The sequence below is a fragment of the Enoplosus armatus genome, chromosome 19, assembly GCF_043641665.1.
Source record: "Enoplosus armatus isolate fEnoArm2 chromosome 19, fEnoArm2.hap1, whole genome shotgun sequence".
NCBI classification, from domain to species: domain Eukaryota; kingdom Metazoa; phylum Chordata; class Actinopteri; order Centrarchiformes; family Enoplosidae; genus Enoplosus; species Enoplosus armatus.
The window spans coordinates 5,404,943-5,424,805 of record NC_092198.1 but is presented as its reverse complement, the minus strand read 5'-3'; the positions used below and the strand labels follow the sequence as shown (position 1 = coordinate 5,424,805).

Here is a 19,863-nt window from a genome sequence, read left to right as displayed (position 1 = left end):
GACAGAAGAAAATTCTGATTTGAACGGGGCTCGACTTCACCACCAGAATGCAATCTTGTGCAGATTTGACTGAATGTGATGACCACTGTAATGTTCTCAGTCAATATGCTATTGACCCACTGACCTCAGTAAATAATTGACCTATAAATTATGGGAGCAGATGAGGCTGGCAGCTTGAGAAATGACTCCACGTCAGTAGTCAGCATATGATGGTGCTGTGTGTGACTGTTTCTGCCCTGTGGTTTGTTTAGAGATTATGATCAGGTCAAAAGGTTTTCATTAGGGTGGGAGGTGTTTTAAGATAGGAATTACTCTTATGACTGACCTCTGTTGGCTGTACAGTATAACTGCAGTTATTCTTAATACAATGCATAATAATGAGTACTATGCCAGAAATATATCATTGTAACATTGGTCTCTCTGTATAGCTGAGAAAGGTCACTTTAGCTGTAAATATTGGGAGATTACTGGTAGATTCTGGTAAGATTTGTACGCATACATAGTTTTGACCTAACTTTAAGATTTGTATGTATATATACATATATATATATATATATATATATATATAATTTCACCTTGCCCTAGTAATTTGATTTAATGTAATATATTTTTGCACATGAGCATCCCCTTCATTTCACTGCATGTTTTACTTTGTATGCATGTGCCAAATAAAGAACCTTGAACCTTGAACACAGAGAATCATTTGTGCTCCCATGTTGTTGCACCTGTGCTTCTGCAGCTCTGTGTTTACTTGCCTCAGCCTCGCTTCTGTGGCTCAGCTCCAATTCATCTAAAATGCTGCTGGTCGTCTGTTGACTAATACCAAACATTCTGCTGATGGAGCCTGTTCACTCCCCACCACTGATTATGTTTTGTGATTATGTTTGCATTATATTTGTTGGTTTTACTGTCCTTATTTAAAACAAGGTGTTCAACTATGCTTTTAGTTTTGACATGAGACAAAAGTTTTTAGTTTGAATCAAATGTTGTCATAACCCCCCCAATGCTCGGTTTGTGTTCCTATTCCTACAGTAGGTTATGTTTTTGAAGTATTTTTCAACTACAGATAAGAAAAAGATTATCTAGTCTTTTATTTTATCTTGACCAACTTCAATTTATTTATTTTTTGGTATATTTTTAGTAAGCTACACTGACTTTTTTTTTTTTTTTGAGTTTTGACTATATGTCAACCAAGATGACCACTATGGCACTGTTTTGTTTACATAAGGTTTTTCAGATGTTAATTCAAAATGGTGATGGTGGAGATTGATGGCCCATTTATTACCATTTCAGTAATTACCATTACTTTGGTGAGTACAATGTTTTCATAACCAAAAGAACTAAACCTAAAATAAAACCAAAGTTTTCCTTTATTATACTTAACATGCACCATACAGACCTACTTTACTTGCCAGAGACATTGGGATGATTTAAGTAGTAATCAGGTTCAGGGTAATGTGACCCCCAAAAACTTAAAACAAGAGGAAAGCATTAGTGGTAATTTCTCTTGCTTCTGTCTCCTTCAGAGTTCCTCCCCGGAGGGTCTGGTCTCCATTCTGAAGAGGAGGAGAGCCTCGCTGGATGGATTGCCTCCTCCAAACAACATCGTTATTAAACAGAACTCCAAACGCAAAGTTCGCTTCAGTGAGCCCGAGGACGGCATTGAGCACGGTACAGTTGAACTCATCTGTGATGTAAATGTTTCTATCAAAATGTAGAGGAGACCTTTGAAATGCACGTTCCAGGACTGATTCACAGCAAGGTGGTGACATCTGTGTCTGTGTCTTACTTGTAGATGAGGTAGGTGGAGATTCCTGCCTGATCCTGCTGCTGCTGTGTCTGGTTACCGTGGTGATCAGCATCGGCGGGACTGCCCTCTACTGCACCCTGGTGGACACTTACTCCAACATTTGCACCGACTTCACTCACAACGTCGACTTTTACGTCGTGAACGTACGGAGGTTCTTTGAAAGGCTTGGACACTGGCTGCCGCCCTGGACTTAGACCCTGTCATTCCAGACAGGAGCTGTTTCAGACATCTGTACTGTAAAGGACAGTAGAGGGTGAGGATGAGAGAGCTCCTGAGCGCGATCTCGAACCTGCAGTTTGGAGTCAACATGACAGACACAGGACCTACAGGCTTTAATCTGATGTCTAAAGCTTTGATTTCTTCTACTCTGACTGGAGCTCCAGTCCTTTGTCCCACTAAGACTTATGAATCTGAGCAATCAGCTTAAGATTTATGTGTAACTACAATTGGTGCTCAAAGGAACACCAAGCAGTAAAAACTGTCAGAATTCACAAGCGTGCATGTCGCGGGTTCAGAGTTTAAAAAACTCTTGTTTACTACTGTTTGTGTGGATATTTAATTTCAAGCTGAACCTTGCAGAGACCACACAAGAGGCCTCACAGCTCTATACAATATTTATATTTTAACAGAAGAAGTAGTTTATCTGTGTACTAGTGTTTCCCTCACATTTGTAGCAGTCGTAGCTGTGTATACGTTTGTCTTTTGTATACGGTTTCATTTTGACTTATGCAGAGAGAAGCTGTCATTAGAGTCATTAGGATCGGACGTGTGTGTGTGTGTGTTGTTTTTTTGGATAATTAATGGGCCAAATAACATTTTTTCCCTTTTAAATTCATGTTACCGTTATATGTTGCTCTGTTGAACCATCTCTGTTAAATACACACTTTATACAGCACGACGATAAAGATTTATGTTATTTTGAAAAACCCCTGATTCCAAATACAGTTGAGCCTTTATGATCCTTGTGTTTACCTCAATACAAGTGGTTACTCTTAACATTCCTGTAATCATCTTAATATGACCAGTCAACAGAGAACCATTGTACTGTATGTGAGACTGGTAAATGTACAAAGTGCCCTATTAAAAACAAAGCACAGCATCATAAAGCAGCCTGCACAAATGGTGCTGTATGTGTAGATTCAGGAAGAATGTGGCTCTTGGTATGAAAGTCGACCACCTTATAACATAATACATTTCAGCGTGGTCGTCATGGTTGTCAGTATGCAATACAGTAATTTAACAGCCGTTCCACAAACTCAGGCACTTACCCTGTGTTTATACTTTTGGTGCTCAATGTTTTCATGTTCACCCTTAAGTGTGTAAAATTCCAGTTCTCCATCAGGATTTATGATCATATCTCTCCTCCTGCAGTGCGCAAACAGCCACATTCATCATAGTAAAAACCCGACGCAGAGAGAAGATACATTAGGTCAAAATAAAGGTGGTTTACAAAAACCAAAAAATGAAGATTAAGTACATCATTACGGTGAACAACACTCCTTTTATGTCTTTCCTGAATGTTCATGTTTATTTACACCTTTTATCTGCATTGGGAGTTTAACGTCCAGTGTACATGGGTTATGCTGTCTTTGTGTCATTTTGTCCAAAAGCAGAGCTTCATGGACCAACAGTTGTGTTTCCTGGCTGGCACAAGTAGCACAACAGAAAATATGCCCGTTAACATGATATGTTATTGAAACAGAGAAAATGAAATTTGATTTTTGCCCATTGCCTGGCATTGATGTTTTTACTGACTTCAACAGATTTTGATCCCTCCTTCTGAACTCCCAATGTTTGCAAAGTGATGAATATTACTTCTGTATTGTCACTGTGGATATTGCATTATGCGATCCACCTTTATATGTTTTAATATGTTCAGTTGTGTCCACAAGGGAATACAGAAATATATGAATTAAGGAACATTTGCCATTGTGGTTTCTTTTTCAAGGTGTGTCCTAATGTGAACTGCTTCTTGGTGGGTGAAAAGAGTTTCTCACCTTTTTAATGAAATGTGTCCCATTTAATACTCATAAAGAGTTTTTTTAGTTTGACTGTAACACTCATGCTCCTGGGGGGGTTCACACTGGCCACAAAAGCTGTAAGTGTAATACCTAAACTTCGCCACAAGATGTCAATGTACACCACGGAAACACCAACCATTTAATAGACAAAATCATCCTCATACTGCTGCAGTTAAAAGTATTGTGTGAACAATTTAGAAAAGTTTTACTATTATATATGATGTTTTTGGATTAATATTACTGCTGCGTTCATGTGTATGTTGCATTTTACTGCTGTAGTTGTTTAAGGTTGAGCTTATTTTAACTACTTGATATACTATATTTATAAACTATATTTAGGTAGTTTAATCTACATCATTGCATCATCTTCTATAAGATAATCATATGTTTGTAGGGACAACTTTTCACGAGCTCAGAAAAACTGACCTGTTTTCAACTTTTAGTTTATAACAAGTAGAATAACATTCTCATCCATTCAATACACTTCATCCTTCCAGTTTATCAGAAATATTTAAATTCAATACCACAAAAGTTAGGTACATGGTTTTCATTGGACATGAAGGGTCTGAACACTGAAAAGCAATTAGTAACTGAAGCTGCCAGAAAAAAATGTAGTGCAGTAAAATATATTTTTTTTAAAAAACGAAATGTAGTGGAGTTGAAGTATAAAGTGCCATAAAATGGAAATACTCAAGTAAAGTACAGTACTTTTAAATAATAAGTACATTTACTTACTTACGTCCGACCGCTGGCGGATTAATTGGCGGATTAATAAACAGCACTGCGGCCACCATAGTTCCCATTTATTATGTCAGGACGGTCGTGTTCGCCAATCAGCCAATCAGCGGACAGAACCGGAACTAACGTTACCAGGCGGGACCTTGAACTAGAACGCAAACAATGGCGGCTGTAACTTCCAGCAGACCGTACCACATTATCATTTTCGGTGCCACGGGGTTCACCGGGCAGTTTGTAGTGGAGGAGGTCGCCCGTTGCGCCGCAGAGAGTCCCCGCGGCAGCTCTCTGATATGGGCCGTGGCCGGGAGAAGCAGACAGCGTCTGGAAGACGTGTTGAAACAAGCTGCGGGGAGGCTGTGTATGTGCTTGACAGGGTGTACTGTAGCTAACTGAGACAGGAGTGTTTGCTGTCAGGCTCCTAACGATCAAATGTCAGGCTGCGTTTCACTGCCGCGGGATACTTTACCCACTTGACTGACAGGGGCAGCAGTCTGCGTTGTTGTTGTTGTTGTGTGTTGGTGGTCTGTTGGTGGTGATGTTAGCTAGAGGCTTGACCTTGACCCTTAAAATATAAGTTCTTGTTTTGCTCTAAAACAGCTAACAGTTAGCTAGCTTTAGAAATGGGCAGCTGTAGCTCACAGCTGGATCCAGCAAGTTACTTTACAATGAACATTTCTTGTTTATGCTGTGGCTACAGTAGTTCACAGTATGCGAGGACACGTTATATAACAATAATGCAGTTATAAGTATTAAGAAAATATATTCATAAATATCTGATATTTTCAGCTCTATTTGTACTAACCTTGAAATAAAGTTGGCTCAGAAAAGCTTTTCAGACTACCTTCTTGTATATGGGGGTCTTGCTGTTTTAGTCTGACATGAACACACACCACAGATCAGGTCAGGGCTATGTATAAGAGTTATATACTACTGTGTAGTCAGTGGAAGATTATCTCTTTTCCTCTCTTTTGTCAGCTATGCCTGAGCTGAGGACAGACATCGAGATCATCGTTGCTGACGTGTCCAATGAGGAGTCGCTGGCCGTCATGTGCCAACAAGGCCTGGTGGTTCTCAACTGTGTGGGACCCGTAAGTTGGTTATCCAGACGTTTTCAGGGATTGAAGTAAAGGAAACTTTGAGATGACATTTGGCACATGTAGTTACGTTGGATTCAATCCTGCAACACTGTTCACAACAAGTCCCTCTCTATGCTCTGTTTGTCCTCTCAGTACAGATTTTATGGCGAGCCAGTGGTCAAAGCTTGCATAGAAAATGGAGCTCACTACATGGACATCTGTGGGGAGCCTCAGGTTGGAAAATAAAAGTCAATTTCTATGTGTTTTAGGTGTGGATGCACTGTGGTTGTATCTTTTGTATTTGTTTTATAGCTTGGTTATTGCTGTCCTTAAGATCAAGTCACGTGTGCATCCGTGATTGTGCATGATGGTTGTGTGTTCATACAATACAGTTGCAGTTTGTTTTTGTGTGTATGCATGGATGTCCGTCCTCTACAGTTCCTGGAGCGTATGCAGCTAGAGTACCACACTAAGGCCCTGGACAGAGGAGTCTATGTGATTGGCAGCTGTGGCTTCGACTCCATACCGGCAGACCTGGGTATTCTGTACACACAGAGGCACTTCAAAGGTAGGCAACACAAGAACACTGTGAATCAAAGAATGAAGAAGGTAAAAAGTTGTGGATTGTTTGAGTCCTCAATATATCAAAGTGTACACTTCAGTGCTGTGTAGTACTGTATTACATATTAAAACCTAATGCCTATGTATTGGATTGTCATCTTGCTTGCAAGGATTTTGTTTATTTTTATACTTTCTCACAGTTTTCAAAATATGGAAAAATCGAATTTTCTTAATAAATTAATTAATACAGTAATTAGCAGTAAATTGTCATTGTTTCATCAGCAATTGAACTCATGCATGAATTTGGTCTGATTTCAGGAACACTGACAGCTGTGGAGAGTTTCCTGGAAATCAGCAGTGGGCCAGAGGTAGCCTGAACAACTACAGCTTCTGCACTGCAATAAGGGAAATGTAGTCTGGTACACTTTCTCGAAACCCTTTAAAAAGTAAAGTGGTGCAAGTTTATGTAACTGAGATGTCACTTTCAAGGCACAGTTCAGGATGAGACTAATCACAGATGGTATGTCTTAGAAAATATCAATGCAGGCACACAGTCGAATACATTTTTGAAATAGAAAATTGCATTTTGCTTCTACTTCTGTTGAGTATACAGTTGAAGAGAACTGAATTCCTTGAAATGACTTCCAGCAAACACTATGCAGCATAAAAATCTATGTCCCTGTGACACAAAGGTCATTTAACAGAAGTTTTAGGGAAATAGAGGGAAAATATACTGTCCATGCAGGACAGTCTGGCAGCACTGGGCAGCTCCTGCAGTGACAGGCTGCTTCACGGTGTGTGAAGGAGAGGTACTGCAGGTCTTTCCTCCCGGCTGCTGTCAGGCTCTACAATCAGACCTGCAACACACACCAAATTGGACAATCCACTCTCATACAAAACAATATTTTTGAATGTATAACAGATATCTATCTGATCATGTAAATGTGTAAATTTGTAAACTTGTAAATCATAGTTTTTAAAAAAAAAATTGTTCTTATAGTTTTTATAACTGTCTCTATTGTTTTTTATTTATTATATCTTGATTTTTCTTAATTATGTTTTTTTGCTATTGCACTATCCTGCTACTGTAACATTGCAAATTTCCCCGATGAGGGATTAATAAAGGATTATCTTGTCTTATCTTATATAGAGAGTAGTTTCAGTGAGTAAAGCAGAAGTGCTGTTATTATATGACCATTCTTAATTTCCCTTGAAGCTAAATATGGTGAACTATAGTCAAAACATGCTACTGGCTGCTTTTGTGCAACTACACAGCAGTTTCAGATGTGTTACGCACATTAAACCTTTGGTGTTTTATTGAGGGTTAGTATTGATTTTCTGCACAGTGACAAAATTTAAAGTTATCTCGACCCTTGCAGGGGTCGTCCGGCCACGATGCCACTTGGCAGTCTGCCGTGTACGGCTTCGCAGACAGCGGATCCCTCCGCCAGCTGAGGAGGAAGTTTGGCCACAAGCCGCTGCCTGTGGTGGGAGCCAAAGTCAAAAAGAGGTAAGGTTATAACTGAGCAATCACTGTCTGGCTAAAACACTTTACTTTGAGTAATAACGTTTTTATTGGAATGTGGGGCTTGGCAGCGATTAGTACAGCAGAGAGGGGTTTTCCTACTGATACTGATCTTTTTTCTTTTTTTACACTTGACCTACATTTCAATAGTTTGTTTCCATTTTATTACCTTCATTCACAATATAGTGCAATTTGAGCACATGCACTCATTACCAAATGAATGAAATTTAATGTAATGTTGTGAACATGTGGTGCAAATGTTATTTTTAAAAATGTTTTTGAATGAAAGGCTTAATTTTGACTAGTTACGTTTAATCTCAAGGCGGTGAAACCCACAAGTGAGACACAAGGTCAGCTTTAAGTTTGTGTATAAAAGTCCAGCGCACTCAAAGGTACAAAGTTTCTGCAAGATAGCTGCGATCTGCAGACTATTACTGTCTGGCAGACTGACTTCCACTCAGTGTAATGAGATTTTCTATTGAACGTGGGGCCTGGCAGTGATGGAGAGACAGATTTAGAAGACTATCAATGGATGAAATGAGCTCAGAATACTACCATGCTGATGTTGTAAGCTAGAGATATATGTGGTGAGTGTTGACCACTTTGCTTTCTCTTCGTGGAATTTTCTGTGTATATATATATATATATATATATATGTGTGTATGTGTGTGTCTCCAGGGGTTTTATGTTTTTCAGCAAGGAGATCGAGCAGTATGCCATCCCATTTATGGGTTCTGACCCGTCAGTAGTCAAGAGAACCCAGCGCTTCCTTTACGAGGAGGAGCAGCAGTCACCAGTAAGGTTATATCAACACAAGAACTGACATGGGGACCGCTAGTAGTGTTAGGGAGCTCTATATGTAACACAGATTCTCTAAAATGTGTTCCAAGTTGTGTCTGTACTCTATAAATTGGGCTAAATTATAGTATTTTACGTGAACTAATTCAACTGTAATCTGTGTTCGACATGTTATGCTAGTTAAAGCCACAGTATCAGCTGTGATATTGGTGTAGCTCAAGTGTACCTTGCAAAAAAGGGCTTTAAGTCCCATTGAGGTGAGAAACCCCTTTCGCAAGTGAGACCTGACCAAGACAATCCCACAATTATATATGTGTGATCATTTTAAGAAGGTTACAGTTGCCCTGTTCTCATCTTTCCAGCCTTGAGGTCTGATCGCGCTGCACTCGACTCCTTGATTTACCGTGGCTTGGATTCCACCTCATTTGTACATCTCCTTGGTTATTAACAAATGAATAAATGTAAATTTCCATGCAATCAATAATTTAGCGTGTTCGAGGCAGTAAATAACTGAGCATGCCTCAGGACCAGAGAGATGAAGAACCACTAATATCTCGGTACAATCTGTGTCCCTCAGGAACACAGTTTTCGTACGCTGCGTTAAATGGCACAAATGTGTAATATTTAGTATTAAGGACACACGCTTCTTCTTATTTTCACTGCGCCTCTTCGTCCTGCGCCCCCCCCCTCGCTGTACCTGTAACTAGGTCAGCCATTCCAGCAGCTGTCACTGTTTTGATCACAGCCAGAGACCCGGGCCTTAATGAAACCATCTCATTATGTTGTTTAGGCCGTCATCTACCAACAACGTGGAAATATGATGAGTCATCGTTCTTCACCGCCGCTCATTACTCCCTCTGACATCTCACCCCCCCCCCCCCTTCCTCCACGTCCCCCTCCTTCTTCCTCCCTCAATCTACCTCTGCCATCCACGTCCTCCTCTTCGCCTCCCTTTCCTTTTTATCACTTCACTTTCATCTCTCATTCCGTCTCCTCTCCCCTCCTCCCCCCTTCTCTCTCAACTTACCACTTTCCCTTTATCTCTCACATTCCCCTCACCTGCACCTGTTATCTACATCCCCTTACCCCCCCCCCCTCTGTCACCTTTAATTTCCCTTTTTATCATTTACATGCTGCCTTTTGTGCCCTCTCTTCCCTCCACCCTCAGGTTAGTTACAGCGCCTACGTCGGGATCGGCGGCCTCTTCTCGGTGGTTAAGCTCCTCTGCGGCGGCCTTCTCTTCTGGTTTATGGTCAAATTCAGCCTGGGCAGGAAACTCCTCATCACGGTAGCTACGTTGTTCATCCACCAACCTCTTTCTGTAACGTCTACCTTGATAATATCCCTTGGAAGTGGGAGTTGTTTTAAATTCAGCAAAAGTTTTAAGACTGATGGTTATTCCAAGCATTTAAATGTGGATGGATGTCACAGTTAGGTGTGGGTATTTAGGTGAGGCTTACCCAAAGCTACTCATGTTAAATGCAGAGTGCGGCAACAACTGTGACATTACTTGATGCTTGCAAGTAGAGAAATGTTTCAAATCAACATGGATTATACCGTTTTAGTGCTTCATTTATTGCAATTCAAGAAAAAGCAAAGGAGTTATGGAGTCAGTATATTAAATGTAATTTCTATACAAACTTAATATGTAATTCTGCTGCAGAATTGCTGCTTCAATCACATGTCTGTGTAAGGGACTGATATTTGTTTTTTTGTCTTTCCCAAAGTTTCCGTCACTCTTCTCCTTTGGCTTGTTCACCAAGTCTGGTCCGACCATGAAGCAGGTGATACAAATACTGCATGAGTTGAATGTATTTGTGTCATTTTTTTGTCCCCTGGGATGAATTGAAAGCTGCAAACTTGCTGTCGTACGTTGCCTGCAGTTTGGAGCTTTGAAACCAAGTGAAAGGACATACAGTAACTGGTCTTGGTGGTTTAGTTTGTTTTGTTAAAGGAACTAAAAACCTGTTTTCTTAATCGTCTTCTCACTGTGAGTGATGGGGTTCTCCATGAACACAAAATAATCTGCCAGATAGTAATATTTAAATGTTATAGAGAAAAACGTAAAAGTTTTCAGGGGTTTTGATGGTATAGTAATGGCAAATTACATGTATTTGGTGAACTATGAGGTACTATGAATGTACAAAAAAAGTTTCCTACTTTATTACTTATACAGTATGTTGTGTACAGTGGATATTACACCTGGGTTTATATTTTGCTCACTTTGTCAGCACTTACAACAGGTTTTGCTTTATCGCACAGTTTTGTTGTGCTGACAAGTCATGGATTTGTCTTCTCATTCATTCCCTCTCTCAGATAGAAGACACCTGTTTCAGCATGACATTTTTCGGGGAGGGCTACTCGGAGGGTACAGATCCCAAAGAGGGACGACCCAACGCTAAGATCTGCACTCAGGTCATAGGAGCAGGTAAAACTGCCACGACTACAACTACAGGCTGAAGTATAGTACAATTATAGGCTTTAATTTCTGCTTAATATGCAGGTATAGCTATCATATATATGAGAGCCTCTACCACTTGTGTCTGTGTAAAGGCCTTTTACACTGAAGACATTTCGCCATGTCACAGTAGGAAAAGCACAGATATGAATAATCAAATGAATGAGCTGCTTCTGTTTCAGGGTCCCTGGTTTTGTGCATGCTGGCTCACTGTCACACTGTCATGGCTCACTGAGACACACTAATAACATAACGCATGTGCTTTTCCTACTATGACAAGTAGCGATGTGAAAAGTCGTTAATGTGAACGCAAACGGGAGGAAATAGTGCTTTTGTTGGGGACTATTTTCAGTGGCGGATTAAAACATTTGGCTCCCGAGGGAGTATTTACAGCAGCAGACAGGCGTGTGTGGGTTGACTCAATGACTGATTCATCATTATCTCACCAGTACTGTAAATAGTGCCTTGAACTGTTAATGTTTTTTGTACGTGCAACAATATTTTGGAACATTGAGAGACATTTCTGCAACTTTTAATCTCTGTGTTGTTTGTGTTGTGGTTTACAGAGCCTGGTTATGTAGCTACAGTTTCTGCTATAGTACAAGCAGCCGTGACTTTACTGAATGAGCTGCACTCTCTCCCCAGGAGGTCAGTATAATGTTTGTTTTTTTTTCTTTCATATCTATACCTGCTTACCTCCTTTCTTAAAGCATTATCCTACATTTCGTCTCCCTCTCTCTCTCTCTTGTTTTTAACAGGGGAGGGGTGTACACTCCAGGAGCTGCCTTCTATAAAACCAGTCTCATCGACCGCCTCCATAACCACAGCATCAAGTTCTCAGTGAGAAACTAGCAGTAGTCCTTTACTGGTAACCGCCATAAAGGTCACGTCATCTTCCGGTTACACCATGTTGTATTTGCACTGATGTCCTCTGGAGACGTTTCCTGACCTTTCATCCAGTCAACATGACCGCTTTTTACAGTGAGTGGAACTGTAAAAATCCCTGAGCCCTGCATCTATTGTTCGTCTGTTTATTGGTTTATAATATCACTCGGAGAGGTCGGAGCTGGTAACAGAACCGCTACTTCAGAAAACATGTACACACTGCTGCCACCCAGTAAGTACACAGCTGTGTCTTGGGTGAATGGAAATGTGTTTTCTTTTTATCAGTAGAAAGTTTCCTCAGAACGCCCTGACTGATCCCTGACTGATCACACATCACTGCTGGATCCCTACATTTAGTCAAACAGCAGACACATCAAATTCAATCAAGTTCAAGAATCTTAGCATGTAAATTTGTACTTGAAATGTAAGAAAACACTAAACTTGATATGTACAAAATACTCTATAGTAGAAACGAGAGAACTATGATTGAATAGAAACTGTTTTACTGTGTATTTGTTTGGTTGTACATTTTAAATATAATCTTCAATCAGTAATGTAATAAAGTACTGCAGTGATACAGGATGCGGTTGTTTTTAGCTACTAGACTTCTAGCTCCCCGTCAACAATATAATCTACAGTTTCTAATTGATGTATATAGGGGACTAGAGAGTGAAATACATTTCATACCTTGAAATGTTCTTACAATTTTACAGTTGTGGGGAAACTGTTAAACATTTCAACCTACAACCTATAGCCTACATACCACCTGAGGGTCGGGGCATTGCTTCATTCGAAGGATTCACAAGCTGAAAAGCCGTAGCACACCAAATCCACAGGTGAAAATAGTCCCCATCTAATGCACTATTAACTGCTGTTTGAATAACATCAATATTTAGCCTTCTTTGAAAGTGACACTAGTAGAGAGACGGTTTGTTGAGACCAGTTTTATCCTTTCCAGTCTTCTGGAAGAACTCAAATCCACAAAAGAATAAAAACTCATATGAATTGTTATTGACTACATTGATGGCACGTTCCCTTATTCATACAAATTCCTTAATTCTAAATTCTTCTTTAAAGAGAGACTGTTTGCGATGCTTGAGAAGATGATGTTGAAGGATTTTGTAATCTTGATGGACAAAACAGTTGACTCACTTAACGATGCTTGGCGTTGGCACATACAAAAATAAATATCCTGTGGCTCACAACTTGTGTGAGGCTGCAGTCTTCCACTGTAACCAAACCCCTTTTCTGCCACCAGGTGCCAGTGTTTCTTCTGCCCCTCGCTCCTAACAAATACTTAACACGGCACAGCCCGACATGACAGTAGAGGTCATCTGGTGTCTTTGAGGATGCAGAGACAGTGCACGGCCTTAATTAAAAGACTGCGGGTGCACCTCTAAAATCTGGAGGAACGGGAACACGATCACATGAGGGTGATTGTGAGGTAGCGGACATCTCGGTACCTTGAATAGGATGTCAAGTTTAAAAAGAGCTGGCAGCCATTGTCTCTGTTTTTACTCTTCTTCCTCGTTGTGAGTCTTCCACCAGCCTCCCTTCCCCCAGCTGTTGCCACCACTCCAATAAAACACTCTCACAGCACATAAACACACAGAGAAGTCTGCGCTGTGTGTGAGTGGGGTAGTTTCTATCGTTAAATAGCTCCAGTGTGATGGGTTGCTGCTGTGGGGATGGGTGGGGTGGTATTTTTTTGCCCTGTGTCAGTGTATAAGAATTAGAGAAAGGGGGGGGGGGGATTGCAGTGGTTTCCCTTTGCATAGCAGAGAGCAGCCCCACCCCTCTCCCCTCTCCCCTCTCCCCTGCACATCTCCAGTCTGCCATTGTGGCGGTGCAGATATTCCTGTCATGTCCCTCACCTCCTGTCCCTCTGGATCCATCTGTCTAACTAATGACCTGCCCGCACTCTCCAATTCAAATCTGCTTCATTGGCATGACCATAATTAAGTACAAAGCGTTGCCAAAGCATGTTGTTCAAAGTCTACAGTTTAAGTATGGCAGTACTGAGTGTTTGATTGGTTTCACACCTCATTAACAAAAGACCCCATCGTCCCCCTTCACACCCGTATAGATGTACATCAAAATAACACCAAAACTGCTGTTTCGATCTCAAAAACATTTTTGACCTCATTGACAAAATGGCCTGTTCCTAAAATTCTTTCTAAATGATAAAGGAGTATGGCATAATTAAAACACTATAAAAACATCAGATGTTCTGTAATAATTTCCAATACGGAATCAAACAACACCCTCCTAAAATATATAATAATATTCAGATCATTTACTTAAATAAAATACTAGTACTATTGGCAAAATGTGCTTTAATAAACAAACGTGCTGTGAGTGTTGCACTTTTTTATATTATATTATTTGATTGTTAATAGTGATGCATTCTTGTGTACGCAGCATTTTACTGTTGAAGTTGGCGGATGTGTGGCCGATTTGATGTATTTTATATACTGTTGGGTAGTGCTTTGTATTTTATAAGCTCATCATTTTATGTGAAGTCTTGATATGTAAAGTAACCAGTAACTACAGCTGTTTACAATGTAAGAATAATAATACAGGAAGTGGTTCACAAGTTACAGCACTGATGAAGAAAACTGCTGGCCAATCGTCACTTTGATGAATAAAGGAATAAAACCTGTTTTGTCCAAGTTGTCCTTACTGTATGGTTTTATTCAATATAATCATTTAAAAAATATATGGGTATCATAAGAGGAGACATTGAACCTATTTAGAAATCTAATTTTAGGAAACCATAGAAGAAGAGATCCGTGAATGATCTCGGTACAGCTTCATGTGTTGTTCTGCTGTTTTTCCCTCAGGGGTCTGGTGTGCGCTGACATATTTTGCTGCTTCTGAGGCAATGTCAGCTTTTTCCCTGAGTAAATATTGCATTTTGTTTTTCGTCTGCGAGTGTGTCACATTCATGGTGACTGTGTTTTGTTTTCTGTCTGTGTGCAGGCTGCAGTGTCGCTCGGTGTCCTACCTCTTGTTGTTACAGTAACCGGCAGTCTGTTTTCTCTCTCTGAATCTTTCATTATGTTTCTGTTTCGTTTTCTCTGTCTCACTTTGTTTCCGTTTGGCCTCTTTTCCTCCCTTTCTCTGGTGGGAGGTTATGTCTGCCTCCCCCCCCCCCCCCCCCCCCCCCCTTCATGTTCACATAACACAGCATACTGTAGCGTTTCATAAGACGAGTGCAGTGCCTGTAGAAAGTGTGGAACGGGCCCGATTGCTCCAATACTTTCCTATAATGTAACTTCTCTGGTCTGTACCCAGCATGCCATTCGGCGGTGTAACAGTACAAAGTGTGTACTTCTGGTAATAGTAACACACTACTAATAAATATGTCCTGTAAATCTCAAGATCATTTCCTTGAGTCCTCAGCAATACACCCGCCAAATGTGAAGAATATCCCTTCCACTTGCCGTTTGCTGGTTTTGTTTTCATTCTCTGACCTCTAACCCTCTCCACTACATACACCTGACCCCAATTTCCCAATTTTGCCCTTCAAGGGGTAAAACCATCAAGTTTACACACCCAGTTCAATCTACTGGTCATGGTTATTAGTACTCTTAATGTCCTCTTTGTCTAGTCTGACAAAATAACCCTGATGATGTCATTAGGGTTATTGGGCTCAGAGACAAATCCTTAAAGCCTGCATTACAAATTGTGGGCATGGAGATTGAAAGATGTCTGCATGTACCAGGCAGGGGGGGGTCTAACGATAGATTTTAATGCTACATTATTATGTTATTATTATTTTGACATATTTTAAGGAGGGTGTTGCAGTTTAGGAGGGCCTAGCTTTTTTTTACAAAGTCAAACATAAGGCTCAGCCCACTTCACCACCCAAATGATTTCATACAGTCAATCATACAGTCCCTTATGTAAGTGTGTGTGTGCATTAAGTCCGTGGCAAAAAATGTGTTAATTCGTGTGAATGGATTTGCATCACACACGGCTTTCTGTTCCATGTCTGTTAATTTATGTGTGTGTGTGTGCGTGTGTGCGTGTGTGTTTGTGTGTGTGCTGGAGGAGGTTGTTGTTTCTGCAGGCTCTGTTTGCTGACTCCGACAAAACTGAGTCCCAGACTGTGTCAGCGACCGAGAGAGAGAGAGAGAGAGAGAGAGAGGCTGCAGACACAACTCAGAGCAGCATTTGCTGGAACTCAGGAGGGTTTTGTCTGCATAAAGATGCTGTATGTGCTCGTCCACACACACACACACACACACACACACATCCCACTGCAACCATAAGTTTTAATTACCAGAAGTCACCTTCAGGACAGAACAGCCAGACTGTCATTTTATACATCCACAGCACTGCCAATAACATTCACCTGATTCTGACTCATATATAATGCTTAGTGCCAATCAATCAAAGGGTTAAATAAGGTTTGTTGGTTATCCATTAAATATCCATTTAATATTTTATTTTCTATTATAATTGTGGGTATAAATATATATGTTTATAATATTTTATTATCTAAGTGACAAAAATAGTTGTCATCAATAGTTGTTATCACATGACTGAAGGCCCGAAGCTGGGGAGAAATCTAGTAAGTGGACATCTTTTGTCAAACTTCCGCAGTGTGTTTTGTGTGTGTTTCGTTTGTAGTTTTTTTTCTTTGTTCTCAGTCAACTCAAATGTTCGTGTTTTTAGGTGTCACGTTGAACTCTATCTCCCGACTCTGCAGCTCCCCTCAGCTCTACGGAGCGTTAAAGCGTCTCTCAGCTCGCTGTTTTGTTTTTATGGCCCGCAACTTTCTTGTTTTGGTTGAGTCTCATTGCTCTCATCAGAGTAGTTTTCAGACGCAGCAGGCAGCTCCCAAGAAAACCCAAAAAACTGTGATAAACCCACTGTGTGCTACTGGCCCACAATCAAGGAGCAGACAGACAAAGTTATCAGTTAAAGCAGCATAGGAGGCAGGAAACACGACTCCAAATAAATTGTCATTGTTGTTGTATGTCTGCTAGATGTGTAAATATGTGATGATCCCATCTGACTAATCAGACAGATAAAAAGAGAGTTTACTTCCTTGTCTGTCATCAGAGCCACAGATACTAGCCTTCGGATACATAACAAACCTTTTTTAGTTGAGAGAGACATTTGTTCAATCGTCAGTCTGTATCTGTGCTCATGTATCAGCCCTTTTAGGTCAAGGTCTTGCCCCTCTTACTTTCTGCGCTTTCAGGGCCCAACCTTGAATGGACGGATACATGAAACGGCAAACTAACCAATAAACCAAAGGCGATGGGAGACGATGAGGCAGAATGTATTACAGTCGCTCCCAAAAACCTGAGCGATCCATAGTGTTCGTGTACTATCCTCTGGTCTCTTTCAAGGGTATTTTTGCTGTGCTGCTGAATAATGGATGAGCCACAGACAGAGAGAGAGTCCTCTGGCGACTGAGCCGTGTTGCAGCACTTGTTTTCACTGATGCTTTTTCTTTGCTCAGGAGTTTTCTCAAGTCTTGGCCTCCCCTGAACCACGGTTCCACTGTTTGATCTGAAACAAAAGGATTTGGCCTGAAAAAAGAAGGTTCTGAGTCTCAAACGTTCTGTAATAATTAGACATTAGCATTTAGCTCAAAGCATCGTTGTCACTTTGTACAGCCTCAAAGGGAATTGTCCTCGGTACTTTGGTGCATAAGAAAATAAAAAAGTATGTACAATATATCTGTTTTTAGCATGAAAGAGCCGTGATGTGCAGAATAATAAGAACATGGAGCACATCTATGAAGTTATTGGTGTTGTCCTGCTTCCTCTCAAACATTTATTGAATTATTCTTTGTAAGTTTGCTCATTCCCAAAACGCGTTAACTACTGCTACTGATGTGTTTTCAGGCTACACAAGAGCATAAGTCTGAGGGGGGGAACCTCATTATGTTCAAAAATGGATTCCTAAGTTCAGTCAAAGACCTTTTCCTTTAAACATAACATAGGGAAGAGATAATGTTGTGACTTTAACCATTTAGTAATGCCGTGTTTGTAATTGTAGCCGCCAAAAATACAGCAAGCAAAGACCAGAATATTTAGTTACCAAAAATCCAAAACATCAGGCTAATTCAACCTTAATGACTCACCTTCAACTAATTCAGTCAAGTGGGTGAAATCGTTTTGTAACTTCCTCGATGAGCTCGCACTTTCAAAACATTCGGTCTAACTAAGATGCAATTACATGTTAATTTGTTTATCTGCGTTTAAACACAAAATAATGAATTAATGGACTAACTAAATGATGTGCACAACTTAAATAGTCCCTCACATGTGATGTTACAAAGGTTTGGTGTCGTGTGTGATTTCTATGTTTAAAAAGCACCTTTATTGCAATGATTTGATGATGACTGTTCTCACTAAACGACTCTTGCTTCTTTAAAGAACTGCAGAAGGTCGTTGATTCATAGTTTTTCTTTTATATTCAGAGAAACTGTTTTTTCCTTCAGCAGTGAGCAGAAGTTACGTGATCGCCTCCGTCCATCCTTCTGTTCTTCAGTCCTTCTGCCCGTCCTTCCATGTCCGTCTGTGTTTTGTTGTGTTTGTTTGTTTGAGACCAACGTATCTAAAAGTGTGCTATTTGGACTGACATGAAATTTAATGCACACATTAAAGCTCCCAAGAAGAACGAGTGGATTTTGTTGAACGTATAGATTTTACGTTAGCACCACAAAACTTTTCATTGTCAAAGTGTGTCTTCAGAAATACGCGTATTGGCTTTCTTGCCAAGACTTAGATGAGAAGATCAATACCACTCTCATGTCTGTATGCTAAATATGACGCTACCGCAAGCAGCCTATTAGCTTAGCTTAGCATATAGACAGGAAACAGGCCATAAGCTCACTGTAAAAACCACAACTTGTCATTTTCTTTTCTTTTCATCAGATTGAACATCAGAGGTGCTTATAGGTGGTAGGTTTAGTCTCCTTTGGACGGAGCCAGGCTAGCTGTTTCCCCCGTTTTCAGTTTTCTTATTAAGCTAAGTTAGCCGGCTGCTGGCTGTAGCTTCATATTTGGTGTACAAAGTGGGAAAAATTCACCAGAAAATAAGATTGAATCATATCTCCTGAGCATGCGAATGCTGCTTTTATTTCACTTCATCAGAATAACACCACTGTGTCACAGATAACAACAAAGTAAAGGTCTTTCAAAATAATATATTACCTTTGAGTCAGTCTTATATATTATGGGAATGTATAAGGTATGTGTACCCCAAATAACAAGAGGGATTCAGCAGTAAGGACTTCAGATTAAGTTCCCTTTTTTCAGTCAAATTGATAAAGACTGCATAAATAAAACCTAGTTTCTCAATCAGTTTCTGACTGTGAGCGCTGGCCTAACTCTCTGCCTGGGTTAGAACAGCTTTGGTTATTTCACATGACAGATTTCTCTGTTTGCTTATGTTTCGTTTGTTTTTGTTTTTTTTCTTTCTGGCTTTAGAGATGGCACTTTCAATCAAATCTGATCAAACCAGACCCACACAGTCCTGAAGAAGTTTTTGAGTGCAGTAACTACTTGTAAATAATTTTTGTCCCCCTGTAGATTGTTATAGATTGTTGTTTTTATGTCATCATGAATATATAATGTTATCGAGAAATACGATAAAATCGAGCGCGCGTATAACTTTTTGTCAAAATGGCCTTTTGTGGGTCATTTTTTTCTTCCAAAATAATACTCAGATCTCTATATCTTATGTCAGTGTATTAATCATGATTTCAGCTCTACACCTAAAGATGACGTTTGTTTCGAGCAGTTAAGAAAAAAAGGACATCGGGTGGACTGTCCGCCTCATCCGTGGTAATCCATGTACAAATGCATAAAGTGGTGCTTCTCTGTAAATATCACCCCGGACCTCTGGACTCACAGGAGCAATGAAGACAGACACGGGTGCGACTAGGGTTTATTACTTTTAATCAATTCAGCTAGCTACAAAATGTCCACCACTTCACACACTGACAGGATACAGAGAGGGAG

The 19,863-nt window shown here is 40.3% G+C and overlaps 1 protein-coding gene across 1 annotated transcript; it reads left to right on the top strand.

Moving 5' to 3' along the window:
- Window positions 1–4,731: 4,731 nt before the first annotated feature.
- Window positions 4,732–12,342, top strand: sccpdhb (saccharopine dehydrogenase b). Its single transcript, XM_070925875.1, has 12 exons — window positions 4,732–4,927; window positions 5,545–5,657; window positions 5,799–5,879; window positions 6,084–6,213; window positions 6,525–6,574; window positions 7,586–7,716; window positions 8,410–8,527; window positions 9,698–9,817; window positions 10,257–10,313; window positions 10,846–10,957; window positions 11,554–11,635; window positions 11,746–12,342. The coding sequence occupies exons 1-12, from the start codon at window positions 4,732–4,734 to the stop codon at window positions 11,837–11,839; spliced, it is 1,284 nt and encodes a 427-aa protein (XP_070781976.1). The 3' UTR covers window positions 11,840–12,342.
- Window positions 12,343–19,863: the final 7,521 nt, after the last annotated feature.

Bases quoted from the DNA above. Each gene is read 5' to 3' on its own strand.
- sccpdhb (XM_070925875.1), top strand. From the start codon at position 4,732: ATGGCGGCTGTAACTTCCAGCAGACCGTACCACATTATCATTTTCGGT. The intron at 10,958-11,553 runs GTAAAACTGCCA...TGTGGTTTACAG, and splicing joins CACTCAGGTCATAGGAGCAG to AGCCTGGTTATGTAGCTACA. The intron at 11,636-11,745 runs GTCAGTATAATG...TGTTTTTAACAG, and splicing joins CTGCACTCTCTCCCCAGGAG to GGGAGGGGTGTACACTCCAG.